General features: G+C 38.5%; 1 protein-coding gene across 4 annotated transcripts in view; it reads left to right on the top strand.

The window, feature by feature from the left end:
* Nucleotides 1-21122, top strand: part of NUP205 (nucleoporin 205) — an 82556-nt gene that overhangs the window by 32697 nt on the left and 28737 nt on the right. For all 4 annotated transcript variants that reach the window (XM_032868535.1, XM_032868540.1, XM_032868539.1 and 1 more), the window contains 15 exons: nucleotides 572-671; nucleotides 1097-1234; nucleotides 2352-2541; nucleotides 3712-3832; nucleotides 5581-5662; nucleotides 5926-6090; nucleotides 6396-6520; nucleotides 9942-10056; nucleotides 12156-12305; nucleotides 12882-12953; nucleotides 13306-13463; nucleotides 14201-14281; nucleotides 15495-15686; nucleotides 16213-16480; nucleotides 16572-16670. In XM_032868535.1, coding sequence (XP_032724426.1) covers nucleotides 572-671; nucleotides 1097-1234; nucleotides 2352-2541; nucleotides 3712-3832; nucleotides 5581-5662; nucleotides 5926-6090; nucleotides 6396-6520; nucleotides 9942-10056; nucleotides 12156-12305; nucleotides 12882-12953; nucleotides 13306-13463; nucleotides 14201-14281; nucleotides 15495-15686; nucleotides 16213-16480; nucleotides 16572-16670 — 2056 coding nt within the window. The remainder of the gene's footprint in view (nucleotides 1-571; nucleotides 672-1096; nucleotides 1235-2351; nucleotides 2542-3711; nucleotides 3833-5580; nucleotides 5663-5925; nucleotides 6091-6395; nucleotides 6521-9941; nucleotides 10057-12155; nucleotides 12306-12881; nucleotides 12954-13305; nucleotides 13464-14200; nucleotides 14282-15494; nucleotides 15687-16212; nucleotides 16481-16571; nucleotides 16671-21122) is intronic.

Below are 21122 nucleotides of genomic sequence, written 5' to 3'. Positions count from 1 at the left end.
GTTTTAAAATAATAATTAAAAAAAAAAACACCCTGTCTATATTTAGCAAACTCAGCCTTCATAAATTCTATATAATGGATTTTTTTAAAATAAAGTTTTAATTTTACTGTCTATACTGTTGTGTATATTTTTCCTTTGGCATAAATATTTTTCCTTGTTACACAGCTTTGAAAAACATTTTTTAACAGAAAGATGTTAATGGGGTCATTAGGGGACAAGCCCTGCAGTGACTGAGTCCTCTTCATTTTTTTGGCTAGGGCCATAAGGTAGAATACTGGTCTGGGAATAGAAGTCCAGGCCTTGATTTCCAGTACCTTTGCTACCAAGTTTTATGGTTTTGGGGAAGTTACTTATGCTCTGAGGTTCATTTGTTTCCTCTGTTAGATAAGGGGGATTAGATGATGTCTCAGAACCTTTACAGCTGGGATTTTTAGAGAAAATAGGAAGTATTTGACACTTCAGAGAAGGGGCTTCTTCATGTTCTGGAGAAAAGTGGGAGGAATGGAAAGCCTAGCAAGGTTATCACCTTGGACTGTTTTATTGTTACTGTCACATTTATTTCTTTCTGTAGTGGGAAGTTGCTGAGGTTGTTTTGGAGGTGTTTTATAAATTGCTCAGAGATTATGAGCCTCAACTGGAAGATTTTGTAGACCAGTTTGTGGAATTACAAGGTAATTTAATTCTGTCACTTTCAAATAAGCTGTCAGCTATTTGTAAAGCTATTTGTAATTTATAAATTATAAGATACAAATTATTTCTAAGTTTGTGAATTAAGTTAGAATGTAATCTTTTTTGTTACATTATTTTAGTTATTTTCATTGTTCTGAGCAAGAGAATATAAAGTAAAATTTTGCAATGGAAGACAACACTGCCTTACAGGTTCTTGGACAGTTAACATGTTATAGGTAACTAACTGTTCTGAGCAGAACAGCCCTTTTGGGAATTATAGCTGTATACAGTTTGTGTCCTTGTCTCTAAATTGAACCTTGCCCGTTTAGATGCCATTTAATTTATAAGTTTCATACATTTCATATAAATCAAGGTCTGACAAAAATACTAACTGTTCGTCTTTTGGATTGTGTTGTGTTCTATTTAGGAGAAGAAATCATAGCCTACAAGCCACCAGGATTTAGTCTCATGTATCATCTTCTGAATGAGTCACCAATGTTGGAGCTTGCCCTTAGTTTACTGGAAGAAGGTGTTAAGCAGCTGGATACCTACGCCCCTTTCCCTGGTATGTGCCTGAATGTCTTAATGTGATGAAAACAGTTCTCATATTTTCATTTTTTTTGTAAGTGGAGGGTTTGAAAGAGATGATTTCTGAAGTTCTTTTTCACTGTGAATTCTCCATAGGTGTTTCCAGTGAGTCATGCAATGAAAGCATATTAAAAGTGAAAGTACAGTACAGAGACTCTCACTATCCCTGTGTCTCATTGCATGGTTTTTTTAATCAGTAGTTATAATCATGTTTCTTTCACTTTAATATCTGTAACATGCCTAAATATAAATCTAATGTACTTTTTGTTTTCTTGTCCATATAGTTTTTCTAAAGGTACTTAATTGGTGGTTCATAGTGTTCAGTAAGTTTTATTCAATATCATTACTGCTGCTAATTATCATGATTTATTGAGTGCTTAATATTCATTTGGTGCTTTTAAAAGCACATTTAACACATTTAATCTGTACAAAAGCCCTATTATTATTAGATACTGTTATTTCCAGTTTGCAAATAAGGAAATTGATGCAACAAAGTGGTTTCTTATCTTTCCACAGTAAGTTGTGGCTCTGATTTGAACCTAGGCAGTTTGGCTCCAGAGTCCATGTATTTTAAATTTGAATGGTGGGATTGCAGATGATCCTGTTCAAATTCTCAGTTTCTTTATTTGCAAATTTTCTGCAGTGAGTATGTATTACTCTAAATCAGTTTCTCAGTCTTGGTGCCATTGACATCTTGGACCATGTAATTCTTTGTTGTGGGGACTGTCCTGTGCACTGTAGGCCTCTAACCACTAGATGCCTGTAGTGCTTTACCAGTTGTGACAACGAAAAGTATCTCTCGATCTTGCCAAGTGTGCCCCTGGGCCTAAATCACCCCCCATTCTGCGAACCATTTCTCCAAATAATTAAGGAAGAGCTAAGGGAAAGTGACTAAGAAGCCACTGCATACGGGGATTCTTAACTGTAATTACCGTGAATTGGCATGGGTGAGTAGTTTTATGAAGTTGCTGCTGCAAGTGAACATTTGAGGGCTTTTTAAGTCCAGAACTTGTCCCTTAGCTTGTTTTCCTAAGAACTGTGCATTTCTAAGGTTCATGTAGAACTTTCTAACTTAAGTTTGTGTTTTTTTGTAGGGAAGAAACACTTGGAGAAGGCAGTACAGCATTGCCTTGCACTTCTCAATCTGACTCTGCAAAAGGAAAATCTCTTCATGGATCTTCTAAGAGAGAGTCAGCTGGCTCTAATCGTCTCTCCTTTAGAACAACTGTTACAGGGAATCAATCCCAGAACTAAGAAGGCCGATAATGTGGTGAATATTGCCAGGTAAGTTACAATTGTAGGTAGAAAAATGATGAAATAAATCACGTGGGCATTCTATCTTTGATTTCCAAATCTGGTAAGCTCCCTCATCCATTACTTGGTGGGTGGGGGCTCATTTTGTTCTTGCTTTCTTTAGTCCTTCTTATTTTAATTATTCTGACCTTTATAGTTTCTTTTTTTTCTTTCTAGTGGGTTCCACATCCTAAACATTTCTGAGTATCAAATGACATTATCTTAATATTGTTTGTCTCCTTGAGGGGAACCCTCTTACACTGTTGGTGGGAATACAAACTGTTGCAGCCACTCTGGAAAACAGTATGGAGGTTCCTCAAAAAGTTAAAAAATAGAGCTACCCTATGACCCAGCAATTGAACTAGTAGGTATTTATCCAAAGGATACAAATACAGTGACTCAGAAGGGGCACATGCACCCCAATCTTTATAATAGCAGTGTCCACAATAGCCGAACAGTAGAAGGGCTGAAACAAAACAGGTAAGTGTAGGGGAAGGGAAAGAAAAATAAAATAAGATGAAAATTAAGAGGGAGGCAAACCACGAGAGATGCTCAACTCCAGGAAACAATATAATATTATATATACTGTATATCTATATCTATATCTATATCTATATGTGTGTATATATATATATATATATATATATATATATATATATAGTTTGTTTCCTTTAGGGAAGCTGGAAGTTTGGCGGTTAGGAGCTAGGAAGAAAACTTCTCACTATATATATCCTAGCTTCCAGTGGTTTGCTTGGCAGTGTTTGCTGTTCTGTGACTTGTAGACGCATCGCCCTGATTGCTGTCTTCAGCTTCACCTGGTGTTCTCCCTGTGTGTGCGTCTGTTTTGAATCTCCCCTAATTTTAATGAGTAGTCATTGGACTAGGGCTGTGCCTGTAGTCTGCAATGACTTCACCTTAATTTGATTGACTATGTCTGTAAAGACACTGTTTCCAAATAAGGTCACTGTGGGTTTGGATATCAGTGATTGAATTTTGGAGGAATGCAGTTCAACCCACAACAGACTGCATCTAGTTAGAACGGAAACCTTTGTCTCATTTACCCAGGAGTGCTGTATGCCCTGGTTCTAAATGTTCCTTGTTGAGAGGTGTGAAAAGCCAAGTTTCGTCACGTTGTTCCTCAAATGTTTTTTTGCTTTAAAGATACCTGTATCATGGCAATACTAATCCGGAATTGGCTTTTGAAAGTGCCAAGATCCTCTGCTGTATCTCTTGCAACTCCAATATTCAGATAAAATTGGTTGGAGATTTCACACATGACCAGGTAACTGATTTTGTTGTTGTTATTTCTTTGGGTACATTCTGAGTGCATATGGAAGTCACAGTGTCTGTGGAGGACTCTTACTCGTGTTTATGAAAAAATTCTGTGAGAGTAAGTGTATGTGTATATGATGGTGAAAACCTATCCATGACCTGGGCTGTGATTCGTGTTTTAAGAGTGTACCACCCACAGTGATGCTGCAGACACTGTGGTGTGTGCCTGGCAGGCAGAGTGAAACTCTTGCTCCTCTGAGTACATTAAGGCGATAAGGTTTCTAAGTGTAGCTTCTGCTTGTGTTTGCATCCTTTGTTTCACTCTGTCGGTCACGCTGACTGTAGTCTGAGCCTGTGCAGTTGTGAATGTGTCTCACTATTGAGTTGTCTACTGTTGTGGCTTTCTGGTGACTTCCATTTGTGTCACTTTATTTGATATTGCACTTTAGACAGTTTTCAGATGCTATTTGGTTAATCTGATTTATAATCTCTTTCTGTTCTGGATAACTCATTTCTATGCTGAATAGCTACTTTTGGGGAATTTGCTGCTTTTTTCTCCTCCTTATAAGCATTTGTCCCCTTGTATCTTCACGTTAGAAAGCACTACTTTAGCTAATTGAATTTTGTTGTGTACTCCTTGGTAGCCGAATTTTGTTATGTACAGTGTTTTAAAAGAGGGACTCTTGGGGTGACAGAGTGGCTCAGTTGGTTGGGTGTCTGAGTGTTCGTTTTGGCTCAGGTCATGATTTCACAGTCCTGAGATCAAGCCCCATGTCAGGCTGTGCTCAGTGGGGAGATTCTCTTTCTCCTCCCTCTGTCCCTCCCCTGCTCATGCACTCTCTATTTTTCTCTCAAATAAATAAAATTGTTAAAAAACAAAACAGAGACTCTTCTGGCATTTTGGATGGGACAGATATTCATTTTGTATCACTCTTCCTCATATTGCAAGACTTTTAGCATCCCTGGTCCCCTGTCACTGTCTGTCAGTAATAAACTCTAGTTGTGACAACTCAGAATGCACCCACATATTTCAAAGTGCTGTCTGGAGTGGCAGTGCCACCCAGGTTGAGAACCACTGTCTGATCTAGCTTTTGGATAAGGTTCTTGAAAACTGTATGATAGGGAGGATTGTATTGTCATCAGAGTCCTCCTTTGTTGGGCTAATAATCAGTGTATCACCCACATACTGAAGTAAAGTTCCATTAATCAATTGTAACAAACCCCACAAAAACTATATGAGAGGAGATGTGGAAAGTGAGTGTTCTTATCTCAGTCATATACATTTGAGTATGAATTATTATTACCAATTTTAATATCCTGCTAGAGTCCTCGAGGAGATTGGGTAATGTCTAATCTCTCAGCCCAGCCCAGAAACAAATTCTAAAGAGAGAAGTTGAGAATTTTATTTTATATTTTAGTTAAGATTGCATAGCATTGGGTATACAATGAGGTGGTCATCAGATGGCTATTTAATGTTATTTTTTTAAACTGGTTTGCTATTTTGGGGAAGAAAATTAGGGAAGCGAGTTTTGAAACCAATAAAAAATATTTGTTTCTTTGTTTCTATAGAGAGCTAACTTATGGCAATTTAAGGAACTGCGTTTCCTATTAAAAGTGAAATTGAAACCTAAATACTTTAGAGATTTGCCTTTTTTCTTTATAGACAAATGTTTATAATACATAGAATGTGTATCATAGTTTCTCTGATATTTAAGAAGTTTATAATTTGTCTTTTAAAAAATCTTTATATGACCCCAGAGTGTAAGTCAGAAGCTGATGGCTGGATTTGTGGAGTGTTTGGATAGTGAAGACACAGAAGAATTTGTACGTCTAGAAGAGGGTATGTCTTCTACTAACATGTATTATTTTTTTACTCTGTATAAGTAATATAAAGAAAACTGTTAACTGTCTGTTGGTGATAAAAGAGAAGTTTGAGAATTTGCTAGCACAAACATGTAAGGCTTTAAACAAATCTGCATTCTAATGGCTGATGAAGTGAACTTAAAGAGAATATGCAGGTTTGGAATACAAGCTTTATGTATTTAAACTTATCTTGGCCTTTTTATTGTTTTGTAATTTTGTGTCATGAATTTCCACATTAAGGATCAGAACTTGAAAAGAAATTAGCTGGAATCCGTCTTGAAACAAGAATCCACATCTTGAATCTTCTCATCACCTCTCTGGAACGCAACCCCCCCAACCTTGCTCTCTACCTCCTGGGCTTTGAACTGAAGAAACCTGTCAGTACTACAAACCTGCAGGATCCAGGTATAGCCAGAGGACAAGTAGACATTGATTTCTTTTCATCTTTATGTAGCTAAGTGGTCATTCGTTGAATTCTGGGCCTGTGGGATAATTCTCTGGCAGTGAGAGGTCATATGGTAGATAAGTCTTTAGAACTTAGATCTAAGTCAACAAATTAAGCCTTGGAGAATTTATTAATTTTCTATGTCAGTATTTGAAAGTGTGTTTACAGTGGAGCATATATTTATGGAGTTTAATATTTATAAAAGGATTTTTAGGTTTTTAATGCAGAAATTTGAAAAGCTGAATTTCTTTTTGGTTTCTCGTAGGAGTGTTGGGTTGCCCTCGGACGTGCCTTCACGCCATTTTAAACATCTTGGAGAAGGGAACTGAAGGGAGAACAGGCCCAGTGGCAGTGAGAGAATCTCCTCAACTCGCCGAACTGTGTTACCAGGTATACAGAAGGCTGTATTTAATAGCACTTAGTAGGAGAGATTTAAGAAATGCTTGAATATATCACAGATCTGGAAGTATAACAGTAAGACTTGAGTTGAAGTGAGTTTGGCTTGTCTTTCATTTATAGATAAAGTCCATGGAGCACAAACCCCAAGAACCTATAGATGTATAGATCTTACGTGTTGCTCCCTTGAAAAATGAGGGAAATTAGATTTTCGAGATGGATTTTGACCCGGTAGTGTAGAAAGTGTCCAGTGTCCAGCTGTTTCAAGTTGTTTCTTTTTGGTGAAGACAGTAGTGGATTTGGGTCAGAAGACCTCTGATTCTCATCTCTGTCCCTTAACGAGCTACATCAGCTTGGGGGTGGCATGGAACTTGTCTGTGTCTAGTGTGTGCGGTGGGCTGTTGTGAGACTTAGCTGAGAGTGTAGAACTGTAGGTGAAAGCGCTGGGTTTAAGAACCACGTGACTCCAGCACTGGAGCCAAATGTAAGGTGGTAGAAAGTCAAATTAGTGCCAAGTTGAAACTGTCCTGAGAGCTCCTGTTTTGCCTGTGTTCACATACGATTATTTCTCATCTTACTCATTTTGTGTTTGAAAAACTAGGCTCTTTATAGTGCGACTCATTTCTTAATTTCAGTAGCACCCTTGATTCACGTTTTCAGAGTAAGAAAGGCATTGTCGGCTTCTAGTGACCTGGAGATTTTTCTTCATTATGCTCCCATTTTTCTTTTTGTAGTTCTTTACAATTTTCTTTTGTCCTCTGGCTGTCCAAACAGTCCTTCACTGTGAGTCCTATGAGGAAGACCTGTAAGCTAGGTCTCCCTCAGGATCAAAATGGGGGAACAAACTTGATGTACATTTTAGCAGTGCTCTAGAATTCGACATATTTAGGTAGAAGTAGTTGATAAGCTTAATCTAAAGGAGTTAGGCTAAAGACTAAAGGAGGCTAGAGGAGTTAGGCAGGTGAAGTAAGTGAACAGAGCCAGATTTAAGACAGAAGTGGGGAGAGGGCAGTGGGGGAAAGTCTGACAGACTGGAAAGCAGATGCGCTGCTACTCAGCTCCGCTGATTTTCACATCAGAGTACGGGCCCTGGTTCACCCAGATGCTCTGGTTTGTATCCACCGTACTGACCAATGAAAACGTGTCTATCCCAGTGGTCTGCCAGCTTCTTACAGCTGCTCTGTGACTTCACTACTCAAACTGGGGTCCGGCCTCATCAGCCGGCCCCCCTCAGGAGCTTGTTAGCGCCGAAGCTCAGGCCCCGCTCCAGACTGCTGAGTCAGAATCTGCATTGAACCAAGGAGCACTGCTCCATTTTTAATGGAAGATGCTTCCTTCCCCCATAGGTTTATACTTTATCCTGCTTCCCTTGTAGCAAAGGGCAGAATTTGGACCTTCCTGATATCTTCGTCATCTAGCAGTACTAGGCCTTCTGGATGAAGAAGTTGAGACTGAGTCTGTACCTTTGCTCTCCCTCTGAGGATGGAGATTTTTCCTGCCTCGTCTTGGGAACTGGGGAGGTTATTGGGCACACACTTGTAGAATGGCTTGTAGTGTTTTGGGAACTCACTTGCCGTGTCCTTCCTCCGACAGTGTGACCTCTCCCACATCTTTGAGCATCTGTTCTTGTATCTTCTCAATAGAGAAGATCTTGTATCTTCCCTGCTGAGCAGAGAGCCTGATGCAGGGGCTCAATCCCAGAACCCTGAGATCATCTTCTCAAGTGGCCACGTAATATGGATAACTGATTTTGTTTTGTTTGGAGAAGTTCAGTATTAGCTTCTCAAATGCTTATTTGTTTATAGAGTACCAAAAATAACATCACAGCTATTTGAAAGACCAGCGTACATCTGCAACCTCACAATTCAAGTTTTACCTTGTGTTCTTTTTAGTTTTTTTCCTTGTGTAGACATGGTTTGTGTAGTTCTTTCTGCTGACGGCTTCCTGTGCTGCTGCAGTGTAAATGACCTGTAGATTGTTGCCAAGTTCTTTACTCTGCTCTAGCCAACACCTTCAGTACTTTTTTTGTTCTGTATTTCTTTTTCTTTTTTTTTTTTTTTAAGATTTTATTTAGTATTTGACAGAGAGAGAGAGTGAGAGAGAGAACACAAGCAGGGGGAGTGGGAGAGGAAGATGCAGGCATCCTGCTGTCCAGGGAGCCCAATGTGGGGCTCGATCCTAGGACCCTGGGATCAGGACCTGAGCTGAAGGTAGATGCTTGACTGAGCTATGCAGGTGTCCCTGTTGTTCTGTATTTTTCTTAAGAATATAAGGTCAGACATGGATTTATAGTTGATCGTCATTACTGGTTTTATAAATTCACAATGAACACCGAATTGGCGAATATTGAGTCATTGCTTCTAGGGAAAACATAGTGTTAGAACCCTGTATACCTCGGATCCTGGCATTTTCCTCAACCAATAATTCAATAACCTGGTTATATGTGTTTAAAGACACTTTAAAAGACACTTTACTTAATACATATCGTTGATTCGTTAGCATTGAACTCAAGGCTAGTAGCACTACAGCTCATGCCTGAATGAAGCTTACCTAACACCTGTATTTTCTCTGTAAGGCACGTCCTAGCCTTCTTGTACTTAGGAACACTTACTTCAGCCCTGTGCTTGGGGGCTATTTTAAATAGCGAAATCACAAAATATGAAAAACAAAAGGCACAAAATAGGAAAAACAGATCACATACAATATATAGAAAGGACAGCTGTTACAACATTAAAGCTGAAATCAGGACAGAGCATTGCCTTCTTCAGCCTCAGCTGAGACGGTGCAAGGTGTTATTTAATTTAATCTGCATCTTCTTTCTATTTTTTTTTTTAATTGCTTCAATTCTGGTAAATTTTTTATCTTCCTGAGAGTCAGATAAATTAAGTACAGTTTTTAGAAGTTACTTCGAGTATTTTGCTATTAATAATAATTGAAGGGGCGCCTGGGTGGCTCAGTGGTTTAAGCCTCTGCCTTTGGCTCAGGTCGGGGTCTCAGGGTCCTGGGATCGAGCCCCACATCGGGTCCTCTGCTCGGCGGGGAGCCTGCTTCCCCCCCCCCTCTCTGCCTGCTGCTCTGCCTACTTGTGATCTCTCTCTCTCTCTGTCAAATAAATAAAAAGAAATCTTTTAAAAATAATAGTTAAAATACTAAACTTAACTGTGTGTATTAACAAACATACTTAGGCGGTCTCCAAGATTAGCTCTGTAGTGATGTCATCAGCATCTCAGTTATATTCCAGTACGTTGTCTTGCGTTGGGTTCCCTACAACTGGTTGTACCTGAGCATGTGTTTTATGTGTATTTATCTATTTTGCTTGAGTTACTGATGGGTGTTAGTTTCTGGTTCACCTTTACCTTAAAATTTTGAACGCACAGAAAGTGACCTGGGGCTTTGCGCATCTCTAACCCTTCAGGTGATCTATCAGTTGTGTGCCTGCTCGGACACTTCCGGTCCCACCATGAGGTACTTGAGAACCAGCCAGGACTTTTTATTTTCTCAGTTGCAACATTTACCTTTCTCTAACAAAGGTAGGACATTATTTTCCCATACCATTAATAACTAATTTGTCAAGTCTGTGTTGCCTGGTTTTATTTGTACAGTATTGGTGGTGGGGGTAGCAGTTACAGTATTTGTGGAATTCTGCTTTCATTTTGTTACTTTGCTTCTTTGTTACTTTGGATTGCTTCTGTAATTGTTCTCGAGAAGCCTCATGTTCTAGCTGCTGGCATAAAATTATTTAAAAATAGCTTGCCAGGGATAGAATTTATCCTTATACTACCAAATAAAAATTTTTAATTTTGTTGAAGAGATAAAGTGTTTATATAAGATGATTCTGGAAATTCAGATTTTTCTGAGTGAAGGTGTTTAATTACAATCTATTGTTTTACTTTTGTTTCTTGTGTATATATTGAAACCAATTCAGGTCTTGACATGAGAAATGGAAAACTCAGTACGGTGGAAAACCATAGGGGAGTTTATTGATGGGGCCAACACAATCCCAGGCTACCTGTATTTTATAGGATTCTACTTTATATAATTTTCTTTTTGATCATTTTGTAACAATTTTCTGAATTCATATTATATCTAGATAGTTGTAGTCTGTGGAGTTTTTTAAAGATTATTTAGTGTCATCTTTATGTTTTGGGAAATGTAAGCTCACAGATTGCATAATAACTTCTTATTACTAGGAATTATCAGCTACTAATCTACTTTTTAGAGTGATGGTTTGAGAGGCCCTGGGGAATTATCTAATAGCAAAATATTTTTCACTTCATTTTCCTATTAAGCATGTCTTATTTTTAGTCCTAAGATTTTGTTTATGTAACAAGCTTTTTAAGAAGCCCTCTTTTCTATCTAATTAGGAAGAAAAGTTAATGTCTTATCTATTACTGTATCTGTCTTTTTAAAAGTGAATCTAGTTTTGCCTGTTGGCAGTAGAGCTGGTGGCAGTAGTGGTATTTGGTGTATTTTAAAGATTTTATTTATTTATTTGAGGGAGAGAGAGAGAGATCACAAGTAGGTAGAGAGGCAGGCAGAGAGAGGGGGAAGCAGGTTCCCTGCCAAGCAGAGAGCGCGATGCGAGGCTCGATCCCAGGACCTTAGATCATGACCTGAGCTGAAGGCAGAGGCTTAACCCACTGAGCCACCCAGGTGCCCCTGGTGTATTTTATATTTATACTTTTAGAAATTAAGACTTTAGATCAGGCATATTAAGAATATTGGATTCAAAAGCTTTAAGTGATTCCCAATCCTAATTATATAGTTTCATTTTTGTTCTTGTTTCTGGAAAGGTTTTAGTAATCCCAGAGTAGGGAGGGGCTCGGTCCTTCTTGATAGCAGCTTTCCTTGTGGCTGCCAGGACATTGCGAAATTCGTCTCATCTTCTTGGTGTTGGTGTCAAGAAAAAGGTCCCCCCCTTTTTCTTGCTGAACTTGAGAGCCCCTTGCCCTTGGAGACCTTGAGTGGCTCCACAGCATGTCTTGGATCATGTCTATATGAACTTGGTGTTCTTGATGAGGTGCCTGTCCTGGCTGGGCCTCAGCTTTCTCATGTTCTTGGTCACCTTGTGGCCCCTATTGAGGCTCACAGCCATAGGGTGGCTCAGGGTCATGGCTGTAACTCTTGAGTCACTGCTATGGTGTAAAGACGAACACTAATTCTGTGTTAAATCAGGTGGCCTTGATTATCTTAAGAGATGTAAAAATATGCATTATCTATTTGTTTTAGAAAATAAAAGTCAAACTGTATGTTAGGGCTTTTTTTTTTTTTACAAGTTATATATTTGAGAATTAATTTTTTTCAAGTATGAAATTCCATATTAATGTTCAAATAGGACAGACTTATAATTCTGTAGATCTCTGTAAAATTCTGGTAATGGAAGCTTGATTATCTTGTATTCTTCATTTGCTTTGGCTTATCTTTTATAGACATATACTTGTTTATTTTTTCTCTCTTAGCATCTGTTTTTGCTTTTTTAATTTCCTTAGAGTGATAAATTATTATGATGGCAGGTTTCAGAAGTTATTGACTGTGTTACGTCGAAAAATACCTGATGAGTTACAGAATTTAGGTCTGTTACGATCCTGTGTTACTACTCTGTGAAACCAAATCTCTGTGTAACTTGCAGAGTATGAAATGTCTATGCTGAACCAGATGTCATGGTTAATGAAAACTGCCTCCATAGAACTAAGGGTAACTTCTCTGAATCGTCAACGGTCACATACCCAGAGGCTCCTGCACCTCTTACTGGATGACATGCCCGTGAAACCGTACTCAGGTCAGCATGTATGTGTTGGCATTTGTTTTATTGTGCTGCTGACTGGTCTGTGTGAATGCGAGCACAAAGGTCTTGTGCTTAGCATGTAATTGTAGGCCAAATAAGTTCTTCTGTCTTTACAATTTTCTTCCTTAAAACACAGAATTTTTAAGTCATCCCATAATTGTCATTTATTGTTTGAAGCATCCACTTTCTGCTATATTCATATCCACAAATATTCAGTGGAGTGTGTCACACTGAGCCAGCATGACCCATGATATTTTAATGTGTCTTATGCATGCAAATTAAGCATAAGCTTTTCTAATCCTCTCACTGGCATGATTGGGTCCTGCCTCTTTGGGAGTTCTGATTATCCTCTTTACAATTGTGAAGTGGATCTCCTAGGGACGGAAAGAATTAGATGAATGTTGTTGGTAAGTTCTCATCATCTCTGCATTTCAGTTATCCTTTTGCAGAGGGCTCTTTGACCTAGCAGCAGTGACCTACAAAAGAAATACTTTATGTTTGTTATTTCCAAATAAATGTTACAAGTGTGTTGTTCTTTTCCTAATCTGCTGTTAATTGACGCTCTCACAGATGGTGAAGGAGGAATAGAAGATGAAAATAGGTCTGTCTCTGGGTTCCTTCACTTTGACACTGCTACAAAAGGTAAAGCCCTTTGAATCTGTAACGACTTTATAGGTATATATTAAATTGCTTAAAATTTCAGGAGGTAATTATTATTCCTGTATCTGCAGATTCTGAGCTGGTATAGAAAAGCTTTGGAAAGGATTATTTGCCATTCAGAAATAATTTTTTTAAAACTAGGATGAATGAATGGAAAAAATGTTTTTGTAAATGGGTATATTAGAAATAAAGTCAAATTTAGATTTCAACCCAGTCTTCTGTTGCTGGACTTGCTTGGACATAGCACTGCCTTTGGGCGTGAGTTGAGTACAATGGTTTGCTCTTCTCCTGATGGTCCCAAGTAAAACTGAACTACTTTTTATTTTTTTTCTAGTACGTCGAAAAATTTTAAGTATTCTTGACTCGATTGACTTCAGTCAGGAGATTCCTGAGCCTTTGCAGTTAGATTTCTTTGATCGGGCCCAGATCGAACAAGTTATTGCTAACTGTGAACACAAGAATTTACGGGGACAGACAGTCTGCAATGTCAAGGTGAGGATTAGTCTGAAGTGTGTGCAGTATCAAGTGCTTCTGACTTTGAGTCATCGGACAAAAGTAGAGCTCTACAGTTGTTTTCTGATAAGGATATTGGTTTATTGGGCTCTGGTTTTCATTTTTCAAATAGCTGGGAAATGAAACTGAATAAGCCACCCTAACTTTACCTCTTTTTTTTTTTTTTTTTAAGATTTTATTTATTTATTTGACAGAGAGAGATCACAAGTAGGTAGAGAGGCAGGCAGAGAGAGAGGGAGGGGGGAAGCAGCCTCCCTGCTGAGCAGAGATCCCAATGCGGGGCTCGATCCCAGGACCCTGAGATCATGACCTGAGCCGAAGGCAGAGGCTTAACCCACTGAGCCACCCAGGTGCCCCCTAACTTTACCTCTTTAAAAGGTTTCCTATCACCTTCCTGAGAGCAGTCACGCTGCCCAGCTGTGGAATGGTTTTAGCTATTTAATTCTCTACCAGGTGAATGGTAATGGCCTCACTAGTAGGAAGAAGATATCCAAGGGCATTTGCACAAACTGATCTGCTACAGAGGCTGTTTGGTACCACTTAGTAATGTGAGGGATATCTAAAGTTTGTAACTAGAAACTAGACAGTGCCCCTTGAGGATGGTATGTAAAGGTATCCAAAACTTTTCCCTCTAGGGCAGTTTATAGTAATTGCTAGAGGTATTGTTCTGTCAGTGTCTGCAGTGGTCTGATTTTTCTCTTTTCTCACTTATATAGCTTCTCCATAGGGTTCTTGTAGCTGAAGTAAATGCCCTTCAGGGTATGGCAGCCATAGGACAGCGACCTCTGCTAATGGAGGTAAGCCCTGTTGAGTATATGTTAGTTTTAACCTTTTTTAACGACTTAACTGCCAGTTTGAAAACAAAACAGTAAATTGACTTGTAGTTGATTAATAAGTGAACTATTTAAAATTAAACATTAATGGAATCTTTCATTTTGATTTTAAAACTTTGATACTCTAAACCAAAGTTAACATCTGGATGCCAGAGTGAATAACATCTTTTTCTGCTATACTAGTTAAGGATTTGCAGCCTGTCCATATTGCGTACTAGACTTCCCTTGCTCTCTGTCAGTTAGGGAAGAGAGAGTCATTTGTCATCACAGGTGGGGAGGAATGGGTAAGAGGTCAGGTGGGAAGAATCATGTATATGGACACACAGCTGGCTAGGCCAAAGCAAGAGGCAAAGAAATAAAAGATGTGTCAGGGAAACATGCCCTTGACCTTGAGTTATAGGCAATTCTGGTGCTCCACAGTAAGTCTAAGTAGATAATACAAAGAGAAGATGGGGTTAAAAAGCTAATTTCTACCCACACTGCCTCAGCTTATTGACATGCACATGGAAGGTTTCCAAAGTATACTATAAGTGTATTCAGAGGAATGGACAGAGTTAAAAATAGGACTCCACTGGGACTCAGCCTAGCTCATCTGGAGGAGTGTGCAACTTGGTCTCAGGGTCATGAAGTTTGAGGCCCACGTTGGATATAGAGATTACTAAAAAAGATAAATGAACTGAGGGTTGCTGGAGGGTAGAGGGGAGGAGGGTGGGGGTAACTGCGTGATGGACATTAAGGAGGATATGTGTTGTAATGAGCCCTGGGTATTACATAAGGCTGATGAATCACAGTACCTATGAAACCAGTAATACACTGTATGTGAATTAATTGAATTTAAATTTTAAAAATATTTAAAATAAAATAATTTTAAAAAGATAAATAAATTTTATTTTTTTAAAAGACTTTATTTATTTGAGAAACACCCTCAAGCATGAGTGGGGGTGAGGCAGAAGGAGAGGAGGAAGGAGAAGCAGACTCCCCTCTGAGCGAGGACTTTGACGTGGGGCCTGATCCCAGGACCCCAAGATCATGACCTGAGCTGAAATTAGACATTTAACCAACTAAGCCACCCAGGTGCCCCTTAAATTAAAAAAAAAAAAAAAAAAAAGGACTCTGGTTGATAAAAGATATCATTTGCCCATGCGGTAACCTTGTGATTCAATTTCTGTGGCTTTAGGAAATCAGCACTATACTTCAGTATGTGGTAGGAAGAAACAAATTGCTGCAGTGTCTTCATGCAAAACGACATGTTTTAGAGTCATGGAGGCAGCTGGTGGAAATTATACTGACAGCTTGTCCCCAGGACCTCATTCAGGCAGAGGATCGACAACTGATTATTCGTGATATTTTACAAGACGTGCATGACAAGGTGACATACTTCCTAAATTGCTTCCTAAACTTACTTTCTTCATAATTACTTCCTATATTGCTGAACAAATATTTGTATACCATCTAAACACAGTTTGCCACCATCCTTTTCTCCCCGCTTTTCTATTAGGAATAAATAGAGTTGCACACTGCCCTGAAAAAGGCTTCTGTACAGTAGTGGCTCTCAACCCAAGTGTGTATCCGAATTATCTAGGGAGCTTTTTAAAGATGCACAGGGATAGATCCCATCTCAAACATACTGGATGGGTCACTTGTTGTGAGGCCATTTACGTGAATGTACATTAAAAAAACCTAAGGAATGTTGATAGGAATCCCTTCTGGTTAGGAACACGTGTTTACCAGCATTGTGTTTAAATTTCTTTCTATATATTAGTTTTTGTTTCTTTGAACAGTGCCATTCTATTCTTACATTCTTACAGTAGTTGAAAAGCTAAATGCATGTAAAGCCTGCTAACGACTGTAGCTGAAAGCAGAGTCCTCACTCTGATTTGTCTTTCTGCTTTAAGATACTGGATGACGAAGCAGCCCAGGAGTTAATGCCGGTGGTGGCAGGTGCTGTGTTCACCCTGACTGCTCACCTAAGCCAAGCTGTTCGCACGGAACAGAAGCAACCATTAGTCTTGGGACCCGGAGAGACCCATTGTGCTTTTATGCTTGATAGTTCTTTCGCCTCCCCTCCTCCAGCAGAGAACCCAGTGGTGGGTTTTGCTTCTATTGGAGATTCTTCACTTCACATCATATTGAAGAAGCTCTTGGACTTCATTTTGAAGACAGGTTTTTTTTGTCTAAAGTTCTTATAAATTATATCTTTTATATTTGTTTTAACTTTAATCTGAAGAAAGGTTTTTACTATATATCTCCTTAGGTGGCGGATTCCAGCGAGTGAGGACACACCTCTATGGCTCTCTGTTGTATTACTTACAGATCGCCCAAAGACCAGACGAACCAGACACATTAGAAGCAGGTAGAACTGGATAGATTTCTCATCTTTTCTGTTTTAGTGATTGGTTACTTTAAATTAAAAAAAAAATCCCTTTTCCATCCCTTGGCGAAGCAAATCTTAATAAATGAGTCTTTATGGAATCATTAAAGGTCTGCTCTAAAGTCAAGGAAGAATGTTTAATTTTCTAAAATTAAGAAGATAGTACATGAGTACTATCTTCTCTCATAATAGCCTGGGTGGCTCAGTGGGTTAAAATCTCTGCTTTCGGCTCAGGTCGTGATCCCAGGGTCCTGAGATCAAGCCCTGCATCGTGCTCTCTGCTCAGCAGGAAGCCTGCTTCCTCCTCTCTCTCTCTCTCTCTCTCTCTGCCTACTTGTGATCTCTGTCTGTCAAATAAATTAAAAAAGTCTTTATAAAAAAAAAACAAACTCTCAGATACCACTTTAGCTTATATATATTTTTAACTCCCTCTATTGTCTCTGGTCCCACTGAACAATATGTGATACTTAGTGTATCCATGTCTTTCTTCCTTTTGCAGTACATCACAGTGCACATCTAGTTGAATCTTTTCTTTCTTTTTTTAAAGATTATTTATTTGACAGAGAGAGTGTGCAAGTGCACAAGCAGGGGGAGTGTCAGGCAGAGGGATAAGCAGACTCCCCACTGAGCAGGGAGCCTGACAGGACACGGGGCTCGATCCCAGGATCCTGGGATCATGACCTGAGCTAAGGGCAGCTGCTTAACTGACTGAGCCACCCAGGCACCCGTAGTTGAAACCTTTTCAAATGACTATGTTGTTCCGTAATATGGAAACATTTATTTCCCTATTTGGATTATTCATAGGCACTTCCGTTGTTTCTGATTTTTTACTGTCACAAAAGTGCTACATCAGATATTCTTTTATATGCCTGTGTATTTTTCTAGAAGAATCCTTCATGGTAAAATTTCCACGTGAAAGAGTGTGCACATACTTATTTTAGTAGATTCTACCAAATGGCCTTTTCTTTTTTTTTTTTTTTTTAAAAGATTTTATTTATTGATTTGACAGAGAGAGATCACAAGTAGACAGAGAGGCAGGCAGAGAGAGAGGGAAGCAGGCTCCTTGCTGAGCAGAGAGCCGATGCGGGACTCGATCCCAGGACCCTGAGATCATGACCTGAGCCGAAGGCAGCGGCTTAACCCACTGAGCCACCCAGGCGCCCCCAAATGGCCTTTTCTTATATGAAGTCTCATCAGTAGTGCACATGTGTCTTTGTACTAATGTGAGGTTTTTTTTTTGATAAACCCCAAGAAGTAGAATTTCTTGGTCAAATGTAATGCCTGTTTCAAATATTGATAAATTCCACTTTCTAAAATATTAGCGTTTTTAATTAAGAGTAATAACATGGACTCTTTGGTCTCCGGATATGAAAAATGTTTTTAACAATTCAGCAGATGAGTATATAATACTCTATACCAGGGTTATCCTGCTATTTAAGAACTTGCCATAAGCACCTTTTGATAATGGACTCCTGGTACCCTGCTGAGAACGGTTATAAGTATTTGCTATTTTGTACACAGATTTTTAATTTTTAATTAATTAATTTATTTATTTTTAATTTTTTTTTAAGATTTTTATTTATTTATTTGACAGACAGAGATCACAAGTAGGCAGAAAGGCAGGCAGAGAGAGAGAGGAGGAAGCAGGCTCCCTGCTTGAGCAGAGAGCCTGATGCGGGGCTCTATCCCAGGACTCTGAGATCATGACCTGAGCTGAAGGCAGAGGCTTTAACCCACTGAGCCACCCAGGCGCCCCTATACACAGATTTTTAAAAGCCACTTTGTGTGTAAGACCCAGATTATCTCATATTACTCTTTACTGGCTATATATTTTTACATATCTTTCTTAGAAAGATAATAGCCAAATGATGTATTTATGGAAATGCCTTACTCACTTAAAAAATGCACAAAAATTTTTTTAAAGTCATTAAATAATAGTTTAGAGAAGTTTTTTAAGCAAATAGGAACTTTTATAAAGAGAGATAGTAATAATGGAGGTTCCACTCCCTGCTCCTCTCACCCAACACGTCACCCCCATGTTTCTCTTGTCTAAAATTTTTTAATATTCTGTTTAGTACAACTATGGCAAAATCCCCACATAACCACTAGGTGGCACGCCACAACTTGCTTTTTATAAAAGGCACGATTATCAAGATGTTAAAAGTAGTGTGGCCACAAAAGAAAGTTCTCCTCTGTTTTTAATTTCATCCCTTAGTTTTTTTTACCACTTAATTGCTGCTAATTTTGACTTATTTTATTTTTATTTTTTAATTTTATTTCTTTTTTATTTTATTTTATTTATTTATTTGACAGAGAGAGAGAGAGAGACAGTGAGAGAGGGAATATAAGCAGAGTGAGTGGGAGAGGGAGAAGCAGGCTTGCCAGTGAGCAGGGAGCCCAATGCGGGGCTTGATCCCAGGACCCTGGGATCATGACCTGAGCTGAAGGCAGATGCTTAATGACTGAGCCACCGAGGCAGCCCTATTTTGACTTATTTTAAAAAGCAGAATATTTTATTCCCTAGATACTAGTGTTTTTAAGTTTCAAATTAGGTATATTAAATTCAGGGGTGCCTGATTAGCTCAGTCGGTTGAGCATCCAACTCTTGATTTATCTGAGGTCTTGATCTCAGGGTCTTCATTTTAAGCCCCACATTGGGCTCCATCCTGAGCATGGAGCCTACTAAAAAAAGAAAAAGAAGTATTAAATTCAATAAATCTATATTGAGGACATGTGTGTATACGTATATTTTGACACTGTATCTATTTTCTATTTTGTTTTAAAACAAAAACTGATTAAAAAAAAAAGATTTTATTTATTTATTTGTGAGAGAGAGAGAACACAAGCAGGGGGAGCAGCAGAGGGAGAGGGAAAAGCAGGCTCCCTGTTGAGTAGGGAGCCCAATGTGGGGCTCGATCCCAGGATCCTGGGATCATGACCTGAGTCAAAGGCAGATGCTTAACCAACGGAGCCACCCAGGCACCCCCCAGAAACTGATGTTTTTATGTCTGTATACTTATTTTTCCATACCACTTTTACTTTATTTATTTATTGATTGATTGTTTAAAGAGTTTATTTATTTTAGAGAGAGACACACATGCAAGCAGAAGAAGGGGTGCAGGGAGAGTGAGAGAGAGAATCTCTAGAACACTCTACACTGAGCACCTAGCCCAGCGTGGCGATCATGACCTGAGCTGAAACAGAAGGGTTGGACAGTTGACCGAATGAGCACTCAGGTGCCCTTACTTTATTTTTAACATAACTATATATACTGGATACTGGGCAGTTATTTTCCCTGTTTTGTGTAAAAGGAATCTTACTTACATAGACTAAATGACTTACTTGTCTGTAATAGATCTGAGATTAGAATTTGGCTTTCTCAATCGGTAATAGAATGTTGCTTCTCCCGACCAGAGCATCTCACATCTTCATCTTTTTTGTTGTTGTTGTCTTTTTGCATTTTGTAATTTTTTCCTTTTAATTTGATAGATAATATCTGCCAGCAATGTATTTGTAGCTCACGTTTTAAGTGACTAATTTCTAGTGTGTAAAGAGCACCTATAAATCAATAACCCAGTAGAAAAATGGACAAGGGATATGAGCATATAGTTTAGGGAAAAGGAAATTCAGATGGCTCTTAAGTGTATAGTTAGCTTTCTGAAAATCCCTACAGGTAGATTTTATCGCCTCGAGCTGTCAATGCAGATCTGGGGAGGAACAAAACCATACGTTCTCTGAGTGAATTCTTACATGTCTTCTCATATGGAAGATTCTTAGATGTTTTTCCAGTTAAGAACATGGTAGTGAAAATCTGACATTGCTTTTGCATGTGTAATCCCTAGGGGTTAGTTGACAAGAGTTGACATCGTGAATATCTCTCTTTGTATTCTTTTCACCTTTTATTTTCTTTTTTAGCAGTGACCAGTAGGAGAAAATATGGATAATTTGACCAGAGCCTAAATGTTTAATATGAAGCACCATTGTTATATTCCTAATTTCTTTTTTGGTTTGTTTCCTAAACTCTAGTATTATAAAAACACTCTCCATTTAAATACAGATTACAAATTACAAAGATAACACATTTCTAGCACTTTTTTTTTATAAAAAAAAATATTTAATATTTTCAGTAGAAGTTTATTTATAAAATTATGCAGCACTTCGGAGGAGAGAGCGTAGTATATCTTCCTTAGTTTTCTCTCCATGAGATTAGCCCTGTTTGAATGTTCTATTGTAATCTCAGTAAAATGGATTATATTGCTTTTAAAACAGGTTAATAACTTTTCATTTTCTAGGAGCTTTTCATTCAACTTGATAAGCTGATTGGTACAGCTATATGGAAGATGTTGGTTCAGTTACTTAATTTTGAAGTTTAAATTGTTGCAATCTTAAACACTTTTTATTGTAAGCTTTTCTCATGTGTTCTTTCTTTATTTT

Source organism: Lontra canadensis, unplaced genomic scaffold (assembly GCF_010015895.1).
Source record: "Lontra canadensis isolate GAN:19392208 unplaced genomic scaffold, GSC_riverotter_1.0 scaffold2, whole genome shotgun sequence".
NCBI classification, from domain to species: Eukaryota; Metazoa; Chordata; class Mammalia; order Carnivora; family Mustelidae; genus Lontra; species Lontra canadensis.
This window is presented reverse-complemented; position numbering and strand designations above follow the sequence as displayed.